This window comes from Micropterus salmoides, unplaced genomic scaffold (assembly GCF_014851395.1).
Source record: "Micropterus salmoides isolate LMB-PRFRI ecotype aquatic unplaced genomic scaffold, ASM1485139v1 Ms_hic_scaffold_12, whole genome shotgun sequence".
Taxonomy (NCBI): domain Eukaryota; kingdom Metazoa; phylum Chordata; class Actinopteri; order Centrarchiformes; family Centrarchidae; genus Micropterus; species Micropterus salmoides.
In genome coordinates this window covers 25,978,231-26,001,875 of record NW_024040263.1, presented here as the reverse complement: position 1 = coordinate 26,001,875, position 23,645 = coordinate 25,978,231, and the positions used below count along the sequence as shown (strand labels likewise).

The window sequence follows — 23,645 nt, the reverse complement described above, 5'->3', positions numbered from 1 at the left end:
ATTAAATTCATCAGATAGTTTTGAATACTTCAGTATTCTCACAGAGCAGTCTGCTTTCCTGAGTATTAATGTTAAAAATCTGTGCTGTAGGGTTGTGCATGACTATGTTGTTCAGAATTTACCCTGAGGACAGTGTGATCTTCAGCAGGGATTTCCTGCAGGGTCATTCTAGACTTCAGTTTCCATAGCTGACAAAAATGACAAATCGAAAAGGATTATCTCACAAAGGTCATGCAGATAATAACATATTATATCAAGACTGTTGTCAGGTTTGACTCAGTTGCCATTTCAAGTGTCTAGGACGGTAGTCTGGATCTGATGTGAGTAAACTTTACATGAGGTGCAGCTTCAGTGAAATACCATTCTATTATTATCAGCTTCCTATTTTATCTGTTTCCTCCCCTGCATCATCTCTTTCCAGCCACATTCACGTTAACAACAGCTGTAACATTTTTTCCTTCTCACAGACATGCCAATTGCAACTAGTTGGACACAGCTTGAGTCTTTTCTTTTCATGCCACTTTCTACTTCTACTCCACTCTAATTCAGAGGGGAATATTGCACTTTTCACTGCACTAGAATTATTTGACCGCTTTAGTAACTAGTTACTTTACAAATTGACTTTACAAAGATTTTTGCATACAAAACATACAAAGAGATTATAAAATATGATATTTTGTTATAAATTAAACTACCCAACAGTTTATACAAGGACAGCTGAAACGGTAAGTCAAATGACAGAAAATAATTATTCGTTCAAAAACATTTCATGGTTCCAGCTTCACAAATACAAAGATTTGCTGCTTTTCCCTTTAATAATTTTACTAATTTTAATTTCTTTATTATAATTTTTATGTTTGGACTGCTGGATAGACAAAACAGGCATTGAGAAGGTGTCATTTTGGGCTCTGGGTACTTGTGAGGGCATTTTTTCCCCATTATTATTATTATTTTAACAAACAATCAGTTGATTAAGGAAGAAACACGAGCAGATTAATCCATTATGAAAATAATTATTAATTGCAGTCCAATAGTAAATAGTTAAAAAATGTGCTCCACATCAACCAACAATAGTAAAACCTGCTTTTGCATTAATGCATGAGTAATAATAATCTCATGTTATATAATATATAATACTATAACAGTCACAGGGTCCAGTTTTTTTTTTAAAGTGTGGTATTAGTACTTTTCCTGAAGGAAAGGATCTGAATACTTATTCCACCACTGCAGTGCACTGACGGTTAGCCTAATTCACTATGTTTTTACTATAATTTTACAAACAGCAAAAAATCCAGCTTCTGTTGGTTTTTAAAGGTCGTAGTGACGTCATCTCCAGGGGACCATTTGCTGGTTGACAGCAACAAAAAAAAGCTAGCTAACGTTACCGCGCAAAGGTCCACACCTGTTTATCTGCTCGGTGATAAAAGGTAAGCCCTAAATGCCGAAACGTAGACACAAGACATTGTGCGAAATCGACACCTCTAATGGCAAATTGGCAACAAAAAAAAATGTCCCTGGCATGCTGGAGAGCGTTAGCTAACATTAGCTCGCTAATATGAAGTGGGCGGTCAATGCTACAAACATTAGCTAACTTAGCTGTGTCATGGCTTATCGCAGTACCTTCGTTCAACATAGGATGGGACGGTGGACGACGTGATCGTTGGACAGCTGTATTAGATCATGAGTGTTTAGTTTGCACAGATCTTAATTACTAATGTACACTTTGCTTATTTGGAGCTTAGCCTGCTGAGCAAGTTTCCTGCGTAACGAGAGCTAACAACAGCGGTCAGCAGAACACGCATGGGGACAACCGAATCGTATTCATTACATTTGATTTGATTGGTCTTATACTGCCAGTTATCTGCCAACCGTGCGCTGAGTAACACTGTTTTTTTCCTTCTGAAACAGGCAGTAGCTTCGGTCTGGAAGTCGTGACAGCATGGCGGCCGCTGCAGCGCCAATGTGGGATGAGCACCAGGCCTATGAGGAGCTGCTGTACTGGGACAGCCTGATACAACAGGGGCACCGGCTCCTCCCACATGATTTTGACAGGTACACACACAGCATGTAGTGTATAGTCAACTAAACCATTGGTTCTCAAAGTGGGGTCCTTAAGGGGTCTTCAGGGGTGAGCATTTAGGTCGTGGTTTTATACACTTTCTGTAATAAGATATCTAAAAGCAACAATCCTATCAGTTGGGGGGTCCGTGGTCTAATTTGGGACAGTTTAGGGGTCCCTGACATGAAAAAGTTTGAGAACCACTGAACTAAGCAGTCAGAGAAATCACACATAAAGGCAAAGCAACTGATTTTGTATAGCACATTTCGAAATGAGCATTCAAATACATGCACATGTACAGGAGCATAACTGTTAAATTATTTTTTTAAAGTTCAATGATACAAAATAAAACGCACAGAAAAATCAATATGAATGACTAAGCCTGACAAAATAGACATTTTGAATGTATCTCACAGTTGTGATAGATCAGCTAATACTCAAGTTTACCAGTGAGCTGATCAGTAAATTCTGAAATCACTTTTATTGACCAGTCCCAGTCCATTGAATTAAATGTATGTGATGATACACACACTGGGCAGATCAAGCCATATAGGGTCTTGCTAACTGTTCAAAGTGTCATTAAAAAACGTTGCTTGTCGTGTCACTTGGCGCTCTGTTTCACACTTATGTCTTTGTTGTAGCACCTGCTTTTGGCTTGAACTCTGCTTGTCTTCAGAGCAGTCCTCATTTTGTCATTTCCTCCTTCCAGATATGAGGATCTGCGTTACTGGTACGACTGCCTGTGCTATGAGGAAGAGCTGAGACAATACCACGACTACATCGCTGCGATCGAGGAGATTGAGGGCGAACAGCATCATGAGGTTCTTGTTTCACCTGCTAAATCGTCCCCCAAACACTTTGTGATCCATATTTTTTTTTTTAAATTTTGAATCCTTTAACGCGCTTCTACAATTGTCCACATGAACGCTGAACATCTAATGTTTTCCATCACCATTTTGTTTCTCTTGTACTTCAAAAAGATTGTTCTTCCTCTTGCACGAAAGCTGTATGTGGTGCATGTGGATGTCTCTTTTTCCAAGTGCTTTTTTTGCACTTCCAAACTATTACAATTAATATTGTACTTCCCGGTTGTATTTTTACTTTACTTAATGAATGAGATCACTGGAATGCATCAATGTAGTACTGGAGAAGGAATACAAGAGCTGTTTTATATAGTCTTTAATAACTTTTTATTATATGAACATATGATTACTGTATAAACTAAAGATACATTTAGTCTCATCGACACTATGTTGTTCTGTTCTCCAACATAAACCTTAGCTTCTGTGATTTCCCAATTAAGGAAGCTGCAGCCCCCCGCGTGCACACAGGGCCGTATGATCGCCACGTGATGGCCAAACACTCTGAAGTGTATCCCACACCAGAGGAGCTGGAGGCGGTGCAGACTATCGTCTCCCACGTGGAGTGTGCCCTTAAGACTGTGTCTGACCAGATAGATGCTCCAAAAGATGACAAAGAAAATACAGAGGCTCGGAAGTAAGCAAGGCGTCCTAATGATTAAGAAGTATATCAAGTGGCTTTTGAGTCATTAACTCTGTTTTTCCTCTTTGCAATGCAAGTGTGGATTCACAAGAGCGTGTCCTGCGTGGGGTTATGAGGGTCGGCCTGGTGTCCAAGGGACTCCTGCTGAAGGGAGACAAGGACCTGGAGCTGGTGCTGCTTTGCTCCAACAAGCCTACTGTTACTCTGCTTAAACAAGTGGCTGAAAAGTTATCTGCACAGTTAGAGGTAGAACTGAGTCCCTTCAGATGCTTTGTGTAATTCCCCGTAAAAACATTTCACAGATTGAGAATGAGGTTATCTTTGTTGCTTACATATGAAAAGTCCCTTTTTACCTTCCTAATGTTTTTTTCCTCTTTTTAAATAGGCGAGTTCAGTGGGGACATACACAGTAAACCAGTGTCCAGAGAATGCAGCAGTTGTTGTGACAAGCAGCAAGGAGTCGGTCCTGACTCTCACTATCCACCTGACATCACCGCTTATCAGAACAGAGCAAGAGAGTAAAACAGAAGAAGAAGAAGAAGAGGAAGAAGGTACGTATGCTGGCTCTGCCTCCAACTAGACATCAGCTACCACAGGCCTGATCTGTGTGTTTTCAGTATGCAGACACTGTACTGCTCCGCTGATCTGCAACTCTGACAATTTGAAACGCCACACGTTGTCCATCTTCATCTCAGTAAACCTCAGTGGAGCTTGTACAGTGACTGTCTCAGACCGATGCCAGTGAACAACCAATGACTGTTGGCTCTTCACTCGCTCAGGAGTCCTATCGTCGTCTTGTGACAAACTGGCGTTTGCTGGCACTACATTTCCTCTGTGTTCGCTGATACATTATGCACATGTGGTTGATAACAATGCCAGTCATAGAAACAACTTTTTATTCTTGTTGAATGGTTTTCATGTTTTAAGTGAAGGCTTTCTAAGAATAACAAGTTAAAGCGCGCATTGCATGTACTTGATGCTGAACATGTACATTTGGCACCAGCTGCAGCAAAACTGATCAGCAATGGGCATATTTCTGTGGCTTCTCTTGGGAGAATTTGAATTAAAACAGACAGGAAACAACAAAATTATCGTTAGTTTGTTTACTGATGAATGTGTTGTTTGGTGGAGTGTTTGTCAAGCTTCTGTGTTTATCAGCATGAGCTGTATTTACACGGGAGTCTAAAGTTTCAGTGAGTTCATTTAAAGGTCACGGGGAGTTTGCTGATGCCCCACATATAGAACCATACCGGCCTCTGTGCAGTTTTAGTCCATTTACGACACTGCACACTGGAGCTGCTAAGTTAAAATAATCTAGCTGTCTTTATTAGCTAGGCTACTTGCTAATAACGTTTTTGAAGGTGGGTCTCCAACATTGACAGCATTGTGTTGAACAGATTTGTGCAGCAGTGTTCATGATACTAACCATTCAGTTCATACATGGGACGTTGTCAATGTGTCTGCGAGAGAGAGGGAGAGAGCGAGAGGAGGTGCTGAGCTAATATATGCGCTGTGCGCAGCTCTGTAATCAAATATGATTTTACCTATTTTAAATAGTAAAAAAAATAAATCCATAATCATTATTTGGCGATCAGCATTGATAATGTGGTGGGCCGCCACAAATAAATCAATGTGTGGGAAACAGTGTGTGGTTTACAGACAGTTACAAGACAAGAGTGGATGGTACAAAGACGTCTTTTGAATAAACTGAACTCGTTGTCCCGTTAGCTCAGAGAGCTTTATATTCCCTCCTTTTATAACTTTGTGTGCAATGGGGAGTAGCCCTGTGAGTATTCCCTGTCAACAAGCTTCTGCCCCAGTGTGTGAGATACATATTGAATTAACATTTTAAATAAATATGTATCGGACTCTGTATCGGTATCAGAGATACCCAGTAATAAAGGACTCTGATCGGGATAAAGGCCAATAAAAACCTTCAATGGGACATCCATGATTTAGGAAACTGTATCTGCATCTTATTGATAGGGCTGCTACTAATGAGTAGTTTCATTATCAACTAATCTGACAACTATTTTCATGATTAATCGACTAATCTTTAAGACTATAAAATGTCAAGAAATTGTGAAAAATGCTCTGAAACCAGTAAATATTTCACATTTGTGCTTAAACGATTAATCGATTGTCAAAATAGTTGTCAATTTTCTTTCTTTCAAATAATCGACTAATCGTTGCAGCTCTTCTTAATAATAAATGTTATTATATATAGTATTACTTTTTCAAATTTAGTATTAATTAATATAGGGGCAAGAAATCACAGGTTTCATGTGAAGACTTACTTTTATTTAAAGCTTTGAACATTTTTAATAAGGACGCATATTGCCGATAGTTATAATTTCAGTTAAATATTATTGTTATTATTATTATTATTGTGGTTTTGGCTATTACTGTGCAGCCCTTTTATCTGTTTTTCAGTTTTCAATCTGTCCTATTAGTCATGTAACCATTCATTGTGGCACAGAATGGAAAACAACACGCCGAAGCCTTAAACCTGCTGGGGATAGTGTGGAAAATGAGCTAAAACCTGCACAACGCTGGTATGGCCCTTTTGTGTTTTCGATCTTTCGAGCCACGTTTGGATCAGGGAGTCCATCAGTTTTGCTGCAGTGTGGGGCAGACGTGAAAATTCTCTAAATGCTTGTGATTTACAACTGATTGCCTTTTAGTTTGTGAAGTTTTTAGGATCGCTGGACCTTTGACCAACTGGACACACTGTCTCAGGAGGGGGGGAAAGCAGCAAACCCAAGCCGAGGGGCTGAGGGAAGGGGGCATTTATGGTAGTTTTCACACTGCATACATTAACAACATTCTATGCAGTAAATTCTACTTTGTTTCTATGAAAGTCATTACTTTCACACACTGTGGAAAGTTAGCTGGGATCTGTTACAGGTGACCATTATGCTTGTTGAGACCAAAGATTTACACATTAGGTACTTGGGACCCCCTTTCCCTGCTGCTGGTGGTTTGGGGAAAGCTGCTACTCCCTGAGCTGCAAGACAGAGCCGACCCCCTTGGTCAAACTGTACCTTCTCTTCTTACCCCACCTCGTCAATAGAAACGCGAACAGTCAACGATCCGCCGGACGTTCTGGACAGGCAGAAATGCCTATCTGCATTGGCGTCTCTCCGCCACGCCAAGTGGTTCCAGGTTTGCATCCACGTCCTTATTTGTACATAAGGTTGAACTGTTACTTTGAATGGTCTCTCTTTATTATTTTCTCTCCATTTAGACACAGTAACACTTTTTAACTGTGCTCTCAGTTGTTGATGTTGTCCATTAACCTATGAAAGGGGCAAGTGTGTCGGAAGTTTTAGAAGTTTTACTTACTAACTAATGAAAAGTGATGTGCTGGTCCATACCAATTACAGATTTGGATAAATCATCGGTATTGACACCAGCATATAATTTGATTTATCAAATGATGTCCTCTGTCTGACTGTCAGTGTGAACTCCACTAATGTTTTCTATTGACCACAACAAACAGCACGTTGACAAAATTGTGTGATAATGTGTATTAGTCTTGAAAGTTGTTGATCTGGAGATGACTCGGTTGTTCCGTGCTTTGTTTTTGGGGTCATATTGTGGAACCTAAGAGACCACAGGGTTGAGGTGACGTCGGAGGCGGCATCTCCTCTGACTGACGTGGCTTTTGTTTGTGTTTCCAGGCCAAAGTCAACGACCTGAGTTCAGCCGTCGTCGTGATCCGGATCATGAGAGACTTGTGTAACCGTGTTCCTACCTGGACGCCACTCTCAGGATGGGTGAGGAAACAGTTTGAACATGTTTGTTGTGTAGAAAACTAATTTTTGACAGCTTTTATTTAGCTCTGTGTTCAAAACCATGATTTTTATTTTAATGGAGCAGCAATGTCTAAACTCTGTGCTCCCATCTCCATGTAGCCTCTTGAGCTGCTGGTAGAGAAGGCTATTGGTACATCGGAGAGACCGATGGGAGCGGGCGAGTCATTCCGCAGGGTGCTGGAGTGTGTTGCATCTGGAATTCTCTTAGAAGGTGAATTCTTTTTTTATTGAGTTGTGAAACCAGCATGGATGTTTACACACTGGCTTTAACATTAATACAATAACTCTCTAACAAAGACGGCCCTGGAATGAAGGATCCATGTGAGAAGGAAACTGTCGACGCCACTGCAAATCTGACTCCGCAGCAGCGGGAAGACATCACGCAGAGTGCTCAGGTAAGATGAGGCTGCTAATACATGCTAACACACTGGTATTTTTTTAACCCTGAATATAGTACCTAACATTTTTTTTTTTCTTAGTTTGCCTTGAGGCTTTGTGCATTTGGACAGATGCACAAAGTGTTGGGGATGGACTTCAAACCTATAAGGCCACGGAAATCACTGGGAACCAGTAGCAAAGATGGCAAAGGTACCTAATGATCTGTGTCCTTTCCCCCCGTCTCTACATTTCATAAAAAGGATTTATTCTCAGACATGTTTCTGTTGGTTTATACAGCCCAGATACCACCTGCTCAACACTTCAGCCTGCCAGCCAAGAGACCTTACACAGAGGTGGAGAAAGGAGAGGAGGCACCCCATCTCAACAGCAAACAGAGGAAGTCTCTAAAGTTCCAGAAGCGCTTTCAGAGGAAATCATGTTAGTATGACTATCAGAGGCTTTGGGATAGGCTGAGCATTTTTACCGCTACATGAACCACTAATTCCAGTAATGCCTCAGAGCAATGAGGAGGTGATACTGGGACACAGAAGTAGAGTGTTTGGCTGTGTTGTGGATATCCTGAGTGTTTTAAACATACAGAACATGTGGATCAGTGGTAACATGCGGTGACACTTTTTTCCACCTTTCCTGTTTACAGGCGTTCATGATACTACTTTAAACATATCATTCAAATATTTGATAGTAGTACATTGTCTGAGGTGTGTCAACAGGATGTAGAGCGTGCTGCCCACTAATCAGAATGTCGGTGGTTCGATCCCCGGCTCCTCCAGTCTGCATGGGGAAGTGTCCTTGGGCAAGATAATTTCCATGAACCTGAATCAGAAATATTATGACTTATGGTAATAGAAAGTTGGTATGTTAATTCAAAACTATCTTCTGTAATTGCTTAAGAAATCTAGTTATTGGAGGTAACTGGTTTTGTGGAGAACAAGTAATGAAATGAGACAATGCTGCTGAATACCCAATTATTTTTATTGGGTCAATCTCCAAATGTATTGAATTCATTAATTTGATTCCTCATATTTCTATTTCTGCCTGCTCCTTTTTCTCCGTAGTCACAGATGATTTCAGCATGAATGCTGTGATGCGTCTGAACCAGTACAGACCTGGCCTGGAATACCGACTTACATCTCAAACTGGCCCGGTCCACGAGCCAGTCTTCACAATGGCCGTGGACTTAAATGGGAAGACCTACGAGGCAACGGGGCCCTCCAAACGAGCTGCCAAGCTTAATGTAGCCACCAAGGAAAGATTTGTGTATTTCTATCTGTATAAGTTGCCTTTAATTTCCTTTTATTATAAAAGCTAGTCTCCTAAGTAGCCTGCTTGGCAGCTCACTTATCTGCTACCCTGACAAAATCATTTTTGACTTCTTTGTTGGTCTGAGTTACTGTTGTAGTTTACTTATTGGCTCCCTGGCACAGTTTGTTTTTGATAAACCAACAGTAAACTCGTCAGTAACGTCTACCTACCTGTGCTCTGCTGTGTGTGTATAACAAGTGCATTGTTATTTAAACCTTGTTTTATGACAAAACACCTTGCTTATTCCTGAAACGTTTGCTTGTTGTGATTGTTGACAGTATGTTCAACCATTATGACCCACTCTGGGAATGTGACTGAAGCAAGAGTTGTTCCTTTTTCGATTTCCTGTTAGTTAATGTTTTTTTTTGTCATTCACAGGTCCTGCAGGATCTCGGTCTTCCAACAGGCTCAGAATCAAAATCAGAGTCCAGTGTTGAGGTTGAAGGAACCCAGGAATCAGTAAAAGCTGCTACCACGTCCTCTACTACATCAGAAGACGTACGTGCCTCAGTACCTCCCTCTGGAGTGATGTATTTAGAAGCCCTCCCACACAGGAAAGCAGTCTCAACATTTGAAATATGACTGTAAAGTGTTTATAGTCATGTGTAATTAACAACCTTTGTTGTCCACTTGCTATGAACAGAGTGGACAGGGTCCTATCTTGACCAAAAATGGCAAGAACCCCGTGATGGAGCTGAACGAAAAGCGCCGCAGCCTAAAGTACGAGCTGTCTGCCGAGACAGGGGGCTCCCATGAAAAGTGCTTTGTCATGGAGGTGAGTCAGCAGCTGCATCACATGCAAGAAAAGACTTAATATAATCAAAAGGTGTCTGTTGTTTTGTTTTTTCACCCTTTGCTTACCAAATCTGTACACTAAAATCACTTAAACCTTTAAAGATGCAATGTTTAAGATGTGGCCAGAACATTTTTCAAAATCACAAAATGAACAAACTATCAAAAAAATAAAGAAGTAGTAACCTTTCTGATACTATGTCAAAGATGTCTGTCTTGTTTTGCAGAGATATCTACTGTAGTTAGCATGCTAACCTGCTAGCCCCACTTTGTTGTAATACCACTTGCTAGAGGTGTAAACAAACGCCAACACTGGGATGTCTATCCCATAGAAACAGACCAGTGTAGAGTCCACTAAAGATTTTCACCTCATTGTGTAAAGTGTTAAACCTTCTTACTTTGCTGACTCTTAGATAGAATAAACACTGTCAGTTTTAAAAGGGCAAAAACCTTGATGCGTTGTCTTTGCCGTGTCTATCAGGTGGAGGTTGATGGGCAGAAGTTCAAAGGGAGAGGCTCCAATAAGAAGGAGGCAAAGGCCTACGCTGCCCTCGCTGCTCTGGAGAAGCTGTTCCCAGAAGACAATGGGGTGTCAAACGCCAATAGAAATTTTTCAAAGAAGAAGGTCACCTACACCGACATGGTAATACTGCTGGAATTTGACACATGTTGGTACAAAGTTTATTAATGTTTAATAAAAGATTCAGTTCATCATTGTCACACCCCTCAAAAAGACATGCTCACTTGGAGATGCAGTTATACATTAAGACAAAATTATTATTATTTTTAATTATTATTTCCTGTTCAACAGCACATCCCAGGGTTCGGCACTATCCGTGGCATTCCTTCAGACTCCGGGTCTCGTGGCTGGGGTCCCAACAGAGGTCGAGGCAGGGGCCGAGGCAAACCATTTCCTCCAGGACCTAGCTATAACAAGAGTAAGGAATTTTACACTCACTGTGTTGGCCTTATCTTATAAAGACAATACAGGATCCTTTAAATCCATTTCATACACCGGTGAGGAAATCATCTAAATAGTAATTTCTTTCTTTTATTTTAAAAGCCAACTACAGTTATGAGAGCAGCACTGGCACAGGCTATCGTAAGTATGCACTCTGCAGTGCAGACTGACTTTAGATTGTTGTGGTGTTTTTGTTTTGCCACCGGATAACACAAATTAGGAATTACAGTTTTGTTAAGCTTTACTTATTTTACAGGAGTTAAAAATTCCAAATACACCTACCTGTATGCCAACTAGATTCCTCTTTAGTCACCCTAATATAAGTAGAAAAGTCAACATATTTATGCTGAGCACATCATGCATGTCTGAAGTTACGCTGCTGCCACGTCTCCAATGACTCTCTTGATTGATGTGTTCATTTTAGTTTGAACCAAGCACATCTTTTTTTTTTCATCAATGAAGGAAATTAGACTGTGTAAGCAACAAAATATTTTATATAGCAGTGATATTGATCTTGTCTTTTAGATAAAATGTATGGTAATAGTGCAGCCAGCATCACACCCAAAGGCAATGGTCCTGCCGGATCAGGCAGCAACATAGGCTACGGCACCTTCTACCCGGAGAGCAGCACCTACTCCTCCCCACCCGTCTCCAGCGCCGACACCAGCACCACTAAAGGAGAAAGCTACCAGTCAATGCCTCCTCCCGCAGACCAGGAGAGTCCCTACAGCTATGGGTATGGAGATGAGAAGAAGAAGATGCTGACCCAAGGTCAGAATGAGGGACAGGGAGGAGAGTACTCTATGTACAGCACAGCTTACCCTAGCTCGGTGACAGGTGGCCAAGTGTATAATAATTACGGTGAGTAAAGTCTTGGCATGCCCTGTTTCAACATCCTGTTTTAAGAGAAACTGCATCACATAAAGGAAATAATGTCTTCTGGTTTGATCTCATTCCTCAGGTTGGGGAAACCAGTCGTCCTGGGGGAATCAGCAGGGGTATGGCATGTACCAGGGTTTTGGTGAACAAAACCAGGGTTCATACTCTGGATACAGTGACATGAATTACTAATCATCACATCTTGTACAGCCTTTCTCACCTCACTGCTCTATCTTGTGACTCTTTCCACCCTCAATTTTGATCCTGGGATACCACTTCTGAAAAGAAAAAAAAGTGCTTGTTTGTCTGAAACTGGAATTTTGCTGTTTTTTGTTTTCTTTTCACCACACTTGTTAGTTCTTGGACACTTTTCAGTGAGAAATGCAGGCTTATCATTTAATTAATGTCTACCTGTTTTCTTTTTAACTACAACAAGCTTCATCATGTCCATGTTGACATGTGTAAAAACCTACATGGTTCATCATTATGTCATCTGTCTGTTTCTAGGGTGGCTGTGTTTTTTTGTTTGTTTTTTTAATCGAGAGTACTGGTTCTGTATCAGTATGTTGTTTTTATTCAGAGCTGCTTGTAGTTTTGAACTGAAGATGTATTTGTTTCTGTCACATAAAATGCTCTAACCCTTCTTGTAAAATAAATTACTTTTATTTTGGAACAATGTTTCACACCATCAGTTTTCTAACTCACAGACATGTACAAAGTTGTCAAGTTTGAGATTTTATAGATTTACATTTTCAGTTACTGTGATGGATAAAGCTCTGATATTGAATGGTCTCTGACCTGAAGCCAGTGTAGCATGCTCGTAGTATGCACGGTCTGTATGCACAGCTACGTCGCTGCTGAAGATGATTGATCATGAAGATCATTGAACCCTGAGAGAAAATGAGGTCTGAATGCACCTAAACCTTAGCCCTAAAGTTCACAAACCTGAATGAATATTCCGAATTGTGAAACAGATTACAAAAAGAATGGTCAAAATCGAAGCAATACAGGCAGAGTGTTGCTGACTTAGTCCTTAGTAAAGATCCAAAAACACTGGATCCAACATTACCCATGATGCCACTTGATGGTGTCGTTCATTAAACAATCCTGTCTTATAAACAAGCACATCTTTCAAACTCCATGGCCCCAGTTTGTAACGCAATACAATCTAAGATGAGCCTTTTTTTCAGCATCCAGGCTGAGAAGCACTCCTCCTGTAAGTTAACAGAACTTGGTCCACACTGCCTCCCCTGGGCTTGTGTGTGACAGATACCTCTCTGAATTGCTGCGGCTTGCACTCATCTGGTGTAAATAGACAGCATTGCTACTGCCAGCCCCATCTTTCTACACTGAGTTTGTCTTTGATAAAGACAATACAATAAAAGCCTTGTTAACAAATGAAGGGATTCTGTCTGCAGAAACGCTAAAGGGCTTTTAATCTGAAATGGATACAGGAGGTGTTAAGTCAACAAATCATTTTCACAATTTTTGCTGAGATCTGCCTGTGGAAAGAATAGACCAGAGACCCAATCTCTAGATGACAAGCTGCTGCAGCCCACCTGAGCTGCACTGCTAGAGTTGCTCCAGCAGTCATGTCATGGCTCTGGAACACACATTTCATAGAACAAAAAAAATAAAACGAAGTACAAGACTGCATTCTGTAAGACACTATAATTTGGTCATGCCCTCAACATTTAATTATGCTTTTATTATATAGCATTAAGCCACTGATATAAACTCAGTAGGCTACAAATTCCCAAATTATCCAAAAAGATGGAAGGAAAACAGTGATTCACAGTCTGGACACCAGCTATAATAACCACTGTCGATCACATGTGGCCCAGATGACCCTCCAGTCCCAAGACTGAGTCAGGGTGTGAGCAATGATCATGGCCCTGCACTGTGTCCCTGCATGGGCTGGTCCTCCTGCAGCCTCTCCTCCGGGAATGCTGATAAAAGGTGGGCAGGAAGAACGCTGCAAGGACGGAGAGTGTCCCACCAGGTCGTCCTGAACATTCTTCACCAGTTATCAGCTGTAAGTGTTTTTTTGGTCTTTGGCCTCTTTTATCCCTGCATGCTGACTCATACTCCTGACAAATAGATTTTCTTGTCAGACAGCATTGTTTTCTTTTTGACGGAAAAGGAATGAGGAATTAGATACGGCTTCTGTGGTTCCGCTGCTGAGGCCAATGTAAGCAATTTGATCTGTGTGTTTCATAAATCACAGAGTTTCTTATTTAACTGAAGCAGACTGATATGCTTTGTCAGACATGAAATTGTGACCTCTCACTGGCTGCTTTTATTACCTTCTATTGGCTCCACCTGGGGTATGTCAGCTTCAGGCTGCAGCCAATCACAAATCACCTTTATGCATAAAGAGAGCAAGAGAGCATGTTGTTTAGTGAGGTAGGAGGGAGAGAGGAAGTGTAGGCTTACATGAGACACATACAGCAGTGGTTGTGGTTTGTAATGATTGTGTTATCTTCCACTTCTGGTTTCTTTGCATAGGCGTGTTTACTTTCAGTTCTGGCTATGGCTAAATGTCGTGTTCTCCATTTGCGCGTGTTTAGTTCTGCTGTTTACTGAACGTCTGATTCACTTTCTTTAAAGATGGCACTTACACTGGTATCCATCTTAATTGCTGTTGTCCCTGTGGCCTATTGCTATCCTACTGCCTTCCAAGACCTGGAGGAAACTAGCAGTGAGTATTGGCTTTTGTAAAGTACTTTGTCTATGAGGTCTTGCTCCTCAGACTCTACTCCTGAAATGTTGTTTCATGTTTATATTACAGAAAACAGAACCTCCATTAAGTTCCTGGCTGTAGGAGACTGGGGTGGAGTGCCTTATCCCCCCTACATCACTGCTGTGCAGAAGGCTACTGCTCGAGAAATGAGCAAAATAGCAGAACAGATGGGAGCTGACTTTATTCTGGCCCTTGGTGACAACTTCTACTACAAAGGTGTGGACAGTGTGGATTCTCCTCGATTTAAGGTCAGTTTAGCAAACTTGATGTGTCTTTAAAATGACAACTGGGGGAAACAAAACCTGATGTTAAAGTAACATTGTAGAGGTAAAACCCTGTTTTCTCAATCTTGTATAAGGACACATTTGAGTCTGTGTACACTGCGAAGTCTCTCAGAATCCCCTGGTATGTGATTGCTGGAAATCACGACCATGCAGGGAACGTCAAAGCCCAGATCGACTACAGCCACAAATCTGACATATGGTAAAGTGTTTAAAAAGATGTGTCTAAAGTTCAGACATCCTTTAAATCTTAAAGGGATGAACTTGTTGGCATTGTTGCGCTCTGTTCTTAGGAAGTTTCCCTCTTACTATTATGAGCTGGACTTCCACATCCCCAATACGGGGAAGACCTTGACCATCATCATGCTAGACACCATAATACTGTGCGGCAACTCCGACGACTTCGCAGATGAGAAGCCCAGAGGCCCCCTGCATGCAGTGGATGCCAACCGTCAGCTGACATGGCTGCAGGAGAGACTGGCTCTGTCAAAGGCAGACTTCCTGTTGGTGGCCGGCCACTACCCTGTGTGGTCTGTGTCCGAACACGGGCCCACAGAGTGCCTTCTTCAGAGGCTTAATCCTCTGCTCATCAAATACAAGGCCACTGCTTACCTCTGCGGCCATGACCACAATCTGCAGGTTTGTGTAAATATGAACACTCTTTGTATAAATCTGCATGGCCACCCTGCCTTCAATCCCATCTTGTCTTTGCCCCTACAGTACATAGAAGATTCTGGTTTGGGCTATGTTGTGAGCGGTGCTGGAAACTTCCTGGATCCTGATGTCACTCACTGGAACAGTGTTCCCAAAGGTTCTGTGAAGTTCTTCAGCGGCCAAGCTTCAACGCTGGGAGGCTTCGTCCATGCAGAAGTCACAAAGAACCAGATGATCGTGACCTTCTACCAGGCTAAAGGCACTTCTCTCTATCGCACGGTCCTCTCTGAAAGGAACTTTGAGTAGACTAGCTAACAAAGGAATTTAGTTCAAATTTAATTACATACAGCATTAGTAAGCAGTGTAGTGTGAGATTGGCGTAATGGCTGTTAATCCTGTGGGTTTTTAAGTTTGGCATTAATATTTCAAAGCAATTGCTGCGGCTTTTAAATTTGTTTTTACATGTAAATTTACTGTATGATAAAGGGATGTGGTTTTTATTTTTTTAAGAGTGTGGGGTTTTTGTTTTTTTTTTCATCTGCAATGGAAAACTAATCTGTTTCTGTACAGAAATCTGAAATAAATTTGGGTGCTGTAGTAAACTGTTTTGATCAATGTGATCGTTTGTCAGGTCTGGTATGTGAATCAATTGTGGCCTTAATTTAAACCCATCAGCACCTGGTGGCTGCTGCTCTTGTATTAAACTCTTAAGTTTGACTGGAAATGCCTTCACATTTCAAAAGATTATGGGCTCTGTTCCTCATCTGCACTTCATTCCCCCTGCGCTATACTTGAAATGCTACGTGTACACAACATTTCTCTGCAAAAACATTACAGGAGCCACAAAGCACATGAAATATGATGTGGTAGATTTGCTCACATGATTCTAGGTGGAATGCACAGAGTCTGCAGTCCATTCAAGTTTACTAGGATGTCTATTGGACAAACGGCGTCTTGCTTTGTCAGATGACTGCTTATTAAGCATATACCATGAACTTGCAGTTATGCACATCAAAGCCATAAAATGGATTACTGCAATTCCTTATCAGGCTGCTCAAAAGTCCATTAAGGCTCTTCAGCTGATCGAGAATGCTGCAGCACGTGTTCTGACAGGAACCAGGAAAAGTGTTCACATTTCTCCTTTTAGCTTCTCTGCATTGGCTTCCTGTAAAATCCAGAATAGAACTTAAAATTCTTCTTACCTACAAAGCTCTTGATGGTCAGGCTTATCTTAAAGAGCTCATAGTACCTTACTACCCCACCAGAGCACTGCACTCTCAGAATGCAGGGTTACTTGTTGTTCCTAGAGTCTCCCCCCTAGTTGCTGGAGAGGTGCCAGTTCACCTCCTGGGCACTGCCGAAGGAGGCCTTGAGCGAGCCCCTGAAACCCCAACTGCTCGGGGCGCTGCACTGAGTGGCAGCCCCCTCACTCTGACATGGGTCCCGTTTGTGCATGTGTGTGTATTTCGGACCTGTGTGTAAAAATACTTACAGTACTTATAATAGAGTGAAAACATTGAGTTTCCCCTCGCAGGATTAAATAAAGTATATCTTCTATCTTCTTCAAAAGTAGAATGGGTGCCAGAGCGTTCAGCTATCAAGCTCCTCTCCTGTGTAACCAGGTTCCGGTTTGGGTTCAGGAGGCAGACACCATCTCCACATTTAAGAGTTGGCTGAAGACTTTCCTCTTTGATAAAGCTTATAGTTAGGGCTTCTTCCTCTTAAAAGGAAGTTTTTCCTTGCCTCTGTCGCATAGTGCTTGCTCTTGGTGGGAACTGTTGGGTTTCTGTAAATAACATCACAGAATATGGTCTAGACCTGCTCTTTTATGAAAAGCGCTCTGAGATAACTGTTGAATTGAACTGAATTGAGCAAAATCCATGATGCAGGGATGAGAAATACATGAGAGCTGTATTTTAAAGAGGTGGTATTATGCTCATTTTCAGATTCAAAATCTTATTTAGGGGTTGTACCAGAACATGGTTAAATTTAAAAAAAAACACCATATTTTTTGTCACACTGCACATTGCTGCAGCTCCTCTTTTCACCCTGTGTGTTGAACGCTTCGTTTCAGCTATAGAGTGATACATCTTGTCTCTAAATTATCTTTGTAGGGAGTTGCGCAGTTCCTAATGAAGGACTACTAGCCAATCAGAAGCAGAGAAGTGCGGGTCAGTGAGAAGCCGGTAAACACGGATTCATTTCAGCTGTATATGTTGCCGACCAGCTTGGCAACATGGACTGGAGCAAGAGTTTCAGAGTGGTGAGTTGTTAATCTGTAACAAATGTATTTTTCATCCATAAAGTTTTAACTGTGCCTCTACATTACAGTAACAACTTTATGTCCCTTGACTGCCTGGAGGGTAGCTAGTGTTTGGAAGAGAGAGGAGAGGTGTGTGTTTTTTTGAGTGCGTGTCGGAGTAGCCGCTTGGTGAGTGTTATATGAGGCGCATTTAGCTTTCATCCCTGTGACGTCACAGGGATGAAAGCTAGAATACAAACGAGCTGTTTTCAGGCAGTTCAGAGCAGTGTATTCTGTGGGAGATGGGAACTCCCTTTGGGGTGGACTTTGGGCTTTTTCACTTTGCAAACCTATGACATGCACAAAAAAGGTATAACTCAAAAAAGGAGAGTTAAAAAGCCAAAAAGCATAATACCACCTTTAAAACCCATTTCAAAGTACACAATTTCATTGCTATTTGCAAATGTCTCAAACACAAGAACTATTGTAACAAATTTGGATGCTATTGCCCATAAATGTGCAGTTACATGCAGTAGTTTTATGCTTGCCATATTAGAAGCCTGTGTCCTGAGTTGACAGGGTTGGCTGCTGCTGACAGACAGGAGAGGTCAAGATTTGCACAGTCACTGCTTTTTTGTCCATCACAGAGAACCACCTGGCCTGCCAACAGAGGATTAGGCTGAATGACGGCAGATTGGCAGTGGCTGCAACCAGGATAAACTCAGTCAACCAATGACAATTAACCTGAGAAAGCAGGGAGCAGAGGTCTAGAACAGCTATTTTTCTCCTCCCTCCTGCTGACATGTTGAATTATTTAGCTTTTCTGCCTTTATTGTCTGTAGGATCTAAGCAGTTTTCACCTCCAAGCAGATCTCATCTTTTCATTCTGCATCAAGAAAATAAATGTACAGTATGTACACTTCACGCAAATAACAACTGTGTTGGTTAATAGGCTCACAAATACCCAAAAAGGCCAGGACACGCTGTAATGTCTTTTTGTATTATGCATTGAAATGCCATAGAGATTTGTTTTCCCTTGCGTTTTTCATGTCTTAACCACTGTCTGGCTACTGTAGCGTTACTGACTGGTGTGTTGTCCTGATCCTATTAGGATGAGCTACAGTCCGCTGGTGTCATGCTTCGTAAGACAGAGAGCTGGACTGACAGAACTGAGTCAATGCCAACAAGAAATCGGCAGATAAGCTGTCACCTGAGGATAAAGGACAGGTAAGGATCACTTAACCCTGACTGACTCCAGAGTCAGGTTAGGTCAGACAGACCAATGATTAAACACTATCTGAATTTACAGAAAGTGCATGACCTACCTACTCAGCACCAAATGGCAGACAAAGTCAGTGAGTGAACATAGTGGAGTGTTTAGCAGCTACAGAGACAAATATTACCCTCAGCAGTTTGGCGAGACCAAAACCAGAGCTAAAAGAGAGTGAACATTGGACTTACATTCTCCAGGTTGCCAGAAACAACTCCAGATGAATGATAATGTTGCTCCGTGACTGCTGGGTGTGTAAATAAGCAGCTGGTGTTGCTAACAATTTTATCAACTTAGAAAGTAATTTGTCAGTGTTATCAGTCAGTTACAATTTGTTACCGCTGCCCTCAAAGTGGCAAAAAAATCAGTTGTTGCAGGTTTAAATGTAAGCTGTGATCAGAAAATAGCTGCTACTGGTCATCGTTTTTATAGATGAGATTTCAAAGCAAAACGGGAAACCTTCCCACCTTCAGTAATCCTGCGCTCACATGTTCCACTTCAAATCCAGACAACAGCTAATCCTAAAATGTCTCTTGACACTGGTGAGCAGAAATGAATGGCTGATTTCACAAGCATCCATCCATCGTCAACCGCTTATTCTGCGTACAGGGTCGCGGGGGATTTCACAAGCAGTTATACTTAATTTTCTCATTTGCTTGTTGATTATGCTGTCATACAATGTGGAGTTATTATTCCAAGAATGTAGTGTAGGATATGCACGGGTACGTCCTGAGCTTTGGTTTGACCTAACTGACACTGAAACCTTAATATAACCTAAATATAACGTCTTTCTAAACTCCGCACCCAACACTAGACAAGCATTGCATCACATAATTTTTATAACCTGCAAGATTGCTTTTAATAGCACAGAAAAAATTAAACAAACTTTTAAACCTGGGGTCAACTAGTACACTGAGAAATCCTGCAACCCAAATACTAAAGGTCAGAAGCTACCTTAGAAAATAAATAAACATTGTGTGAAATGTGACATTATTACTCAGGGTTAAAGTGAGGGTCTGGAACATTCTGGTGTATCGCCTCCTCACAGTCTTCTTTGAGCTTATCTGGCTCCACCTTAAGCCATAACCCCTTTGCACCAATTAGAGAGCTCCAGTGCTACCAATGCATCTCCCACAGCATCAGTGTGGCGTTTAGAGTGCTATGATCTCCTGCCTCAGGAAATAAGATTAGTTAACTTATTATCTTCCCTCAAGTCAGAACTGAAAAATACATTTTTTTTAAACTAAATTTAAATAGAAACTTGATTTCTTAAAATAAAGAGTGCAGGTGTTGGTTTATTTGAAACCCACACATTGTTCCAAAGAACCAACTAAGTAAGAACTAATGGGAAGTAGAAGAAGAAATCTAATAAAGAGAGAGAGGAACTTCACTTTTGAAAATCACGCAGAAAACACAAAAAAAGATATTTCTCATGTGAAATAACCAAAACTGTTATAACTTGGCAGGAAAGTCCGTGTTGGATGTCATAAGTTGGATGTCAACATAGACCCCTCTGCCCAGATCTCCAATGCTGTCATGCAAGACCCACATCCCACACACAATACAATCATGCTGCTTTGGACTTAAATCAAACCCACTCTGCTGCACTGAGCTCTCCCTTCCCCACTTATCACTGACTCCACGCTTCCTTTCTACTCTTCACTCAACACTCTTCCCTCTTGAAACTCCTGGATACAGCCTGGATGCAATTAATCCTAAAACCAGAATAACCATGCACGTTTCTGAAGTTCGTCCACTGAGATTGGGCTGCTGCAACTCATTATCTAATTCCACAGCTCAAAAGTAATGAAAGGATGTTGTATTAAAGGCTAAGCTGCTCATGTAATCTTCTCTCCCTAATCTCTGTCCCTCACTGAATACAGGCGCTCGGGGTTTCACAGATGGAATAAACAGTGTTAACTCAATGCGACTGCCCCAAAATGATCTAATATAAAAAAGACAATGTTAATACTTTGATGTTTATCCAGAGATTGACAGTGAAGGTGGAACAATCTACTTTTTATCTATGGGCACAGCAAATAAAAAATAAATGAAGATGCATGTACTGTGTGTGTGTGTGTGTGTGTGTGTGTGTGTGTGTGTGTGTGTGTGTGTGTGTGTGACGTCACCGCCTTCATGTGCTTTTAATATCCCAGGATTTCTGCATCTTAGCCAATATCCTGCTTAAAATGGACCCTGGAATCTGTCTTTTTGAGTTGCGTAACAGTTTTTTTTAATGCCAACAAGCAAGAATAGAGTGCTACATGCCTTCTGCAGTTACACCCTAAACACACACTGTCATATTTTAACAGTTTAACAGAGATGACTCCAGTGAATCATATACCAATAATAGGCCATAATGCAGTACCTATGTCACACACAATGCTTTTTTTTCACCGATTTAATACAATTCACTTTCAAATACTCAGATTCTTAAAAAATAGGATTTTATTGCTGGATTTTAGTGGTTTACTTAGCCAAAAAAGATAAGCAGAGTTGATCACTCTATTTCTGAGCCTTCAATCACACAGTCACGTGAAAGCGGTCATCTCCAGTAATTGAATTAACTTCACCCTATTAGTTACTAAGTTAGGTCAATCCTCCAAGGGACTGGAAATACATTTAGCTTTGGAATAAGACACACAAGTGCTAGCAAGCATTATCTTAGTAGACACCAGTATTGAGCTTTATTTGACACAAGAACTCAACACAAAGACATGGTTCTCCTGTAATGTGCACACTGCTGCCTTCATTATTCCTCTTCAAGTCTGAATACTACATTGGGGAATCACTTAGTAAATCAGTGAAGCTTTAAGACATGATTTTGACTGTCTCTGTCATTGACTGGAGTTAAAGACACATGAAACCAAACATTTTAATTCTGCATTGTTTTATGTTTTACGTATCTGAAGTTCGTCGAATCATGGTAAAGAAGGTAAATAGTAATGACGCTAACTTGGCACAAATCCACAGGAAAAGTGAAGACCGTCTGTCCCAGTGTGTGTGCCAGGCCCTTGGTCAAGTAGACCCACCAGTTACTCCGAAAGAAGTAAATCCATTCAGGTTGGCCTTGATCGCTGCTTGTGTATGATTCCAGTCAGATTTGGATTTAATTCTCTGCAGGTCATATGATGTTGCTGGATTTGTGACACTCGCTGATTTTCATCAGATCTTCTCAGAAATTGCTACATTTTGTCAAATTTTTTCCTTTAAAAAGTAGATTGGGCTAAAATGGGGTTCAGAGGTGAAAACAAGGAGCTAAAGATGCTCAACTAAAGATGAAAAGCAAAGCAAGAGGGGGGGGAAAGAGCAGTTAAAAGGAGATGCACCATATAAAAACAGTTTGGGATCCTTTACTTTGCCTCATGCGTCACTCTCCCTGGGAATTGGATGACCGTAGGATGGGCTATTGTTGGTGAGGGAGGTGGGAAAAAATGAAGGTATGTACGGGATGACGGTCATCAGAGGGCTGGTCAGCGGGCTCTCATTTTGGTGACTCATGGGGATGATGACGTCGTCCTGGTCCCACACATGGAAGGCATTTGGGTGGGAGAGGCTGAGGGCAGGTGGCATATGCAGAGGGCTGACTCCTCCCCCCTCTCCATCTTTTTTCAGGTCCTCATCCACTGGGCCCAACAAACAGTCTGTGGACGGATAAAAGTCGAGGGATGATAATGTAACAATTTATCCCAACCACCCCAATCCCAGTTAATCTTTTTTTAAAAAGCCCATCTGTTTTTTGTTTAATCATGTCAAACACATTTGGTTAATTATTGCTGCACATTTGCTTCACCTCCTACGGGTATGATTCCCATTTAAATTTAACAAAATTCAACACATATCCACAATGTAATGACAAGCACGGTACATTTACCCTTTCTTAGAGGATATGTACCCACAGCACAGTTTGACAGGCTTTTGACAATCTGAAATACATTTTTGAGTACATAATCAAACAATAACATGTGTATGGAAGCTTCAGTGCATCATGTCATTGCAGATGTCACATTAATTTTGTCAAAATTCAGTCAGTGCAGATGTCTTGATGGTAGATGATGGATCAAATCCCATTACTATACCTCAACAGGTTAATTTTTTGCCTTCTCAACAAATATGTACTATATTGTCTATATTGTCGAACTTATATTATACTTTTTTACTTGATGAGTAAGACTAGACAGCACAAAATGACTAGATTGTTAAGCTTATGAAGAGGTCAAACAGAATTCTGATATATCTGATATATAGCTATATATATATATATATAAGACAGCTACATCTCATAGGTTTGAGTACCTGTTATATCCAGCATGAGCTCTTTGATGAGGTGACCCACGATAGCGTAAGCAACAGCAACCACGACCAGAGCAGCCATCAAGAGGTAGAGAACAGATTTAGGTAGCTGGATGAGGTCCCTGGGAGGAGGCTTGTACTCCTTGTACAGAGGCTCCCCATTATGAACCAAGTACATGAATGAAAGTCCGCCACCGTCTGTGTTGTTAAAGCTGTCCATATTCCCAGAGTTGGAAACTCCACTTCGCCCAGTGAGAAGTAGTTATTCCATTTTACTCAAAGTGAAAGAAATTTGATTGATCCACTTGCTGAGGTGTCACGCCCTATAATCCAGAGAGCCAAAGTCAAAGTCTACTGCTTACAGTAACATATTATATATTTATATCTGACCGTTTAATTAACTTTAATATTAGGCAGATGGAGTGCGATTATATTCAACTAGCCTTCTG

At 41.2% G+C, this 23,645-nt stretch overlaps 2 protein-coding genes across 6 annotated transcripts; both read left to right on the top strand.

Moving 5' to 3' along the window:
* The first annotated feature begins 1,276 nt into the window (after positions 1–1,276).
* Positions 1,277–12,386, top strand: LOC119899638 (interleukin enhancer-binding factor 3-like). Of its 4 annotated transcripts, none has more exons than XM_038714273.1 (20): positions 1,277–1,427; positions 1,909–2,052; positions 2,769–2,880; positions 3,363–3,556; positions 3,640–3,808; positions 3,948–4,113; positions 6,636–6,727; positions 7,246–7,341; positions 7,480–7,591; positions 7,678–7,775; positions 7,860–7,968; positions 8,056–8,196; positions 8,835–9,013; positions 9,460–9,579; positions 9,725–9,856; positions 10,355–10,516; positions 10,685–10,811; positions 10,937–10,975; positions 11,360–11,695; positions 11,796–12,386. In XM_038714273.1, the coding sequence occupies exons 2-20, from the start codon at positions 1,940–1,942 to the stop codon at positions 11,903–11,905; spliced, it is 2,607 nt and encodes an 868-aa protein (XP_038570201.1). In that variant the 5' UTR covers positions 1,277–1,427; positions 1,909–1,939; the 3' UTR covers positions 11,906–12,386. The 4 variants fall into 4 exon arrangements, with proteins under 4 accessions (XP_038570201.1, XP_038570199.1, XP_038570202.1 ...); XM_038714271.1 differs by having other exon boundaries at positions 8,835–9,025; XM_038714272.1 differs by lacking the exon at positions 1,277–1,427 and adding an exon at positions 1,632–1,785 and having other exon boundaries at positions 8,835–9,025.
* Positions 12,387–13,610: 1,224 nt separating this feature from the next.
* Positions 13,611–16,011, top strand: acp5a (acid phosphatase 5a, tartrate resistant). 2 transcript variants are annotated; one of them, XM_038714269.1, is made up of 6 exons: positions 13,611–13,748; positions 14,324–14,414; positions 14,505–14,704; positions 14,815–14,939; positions 15,031–15,376; positions 15,458–16,011. In XM_038714269.1, exons 1-6 carry the CDS (start codon positions 13,626–13,628, stop codon positions 15,695–15,697), a joined length of 1,125 nt encoding a protein of 374 aa, XP_038570197.1. In that variant the 5' UTR covers positions 13,611–13,625; the 3' UTR covers positions 15,698–16,011. The 2 variants fall into 2 exon arrangements, with proteins under 2 accessions (XP_038570197.1, XP_038570198.1); XM_038714270.1 differs by lacking the exon at positions 13,611–13,748 and adding an exon at positions 14,122–14,175.
* The last annotated feature ends 7,634 nt before the right edge of the window (positions 16,012–23,645 follow it).

Excerpts from the sequence above, each read along its gene's own strand:
- LOC119899638 (XM_038714271.1), top strand. The coding sequence starts at position 1,940 with ATGGCGGCCGCTGCAGCGCCAATGTGGGATGAGCACCAGGCCTATGAG. Across the intron at positions 7,592-7,677 it reads ATCTGGAATTCTCTTAGAAG|ACGGCCCTGGAATGAAGGAT; the intron begins GTGAATTCTTTT and ends TCTCTAACAAAG. Across the intron at positions 9,580-9,724 it reads CCTCTACTACATCAGAAGAC|AGTGGACAGGGTCCTATCTT; the intron begins GTACGTGCCTCA and ends TGCTATGAACAG.
- acp5a (XM_038714269.1), top strand. The coding sequence starts at position 13,626 with ATGGGCTGGTCCTCCTGCAGCCTCTCCTCCGGGAATGCTGATAAAAGG. Across the intron at positions 13,749-14,323 it reads TTCTTCACCAGTTATCAGCT|ATGGCACTTACACTGGTATC; the intron begins GTAAGTGTTTTT and ends CTTTCTTTAAAG. Across the intron at positions 15,377-15,457 it reads GCCATGACCACAATCTGCAG|TACATAGAAGATTCTGGTTT; the intron begins GTTTGTGTAAAT and ends TTGCCCCTACAG.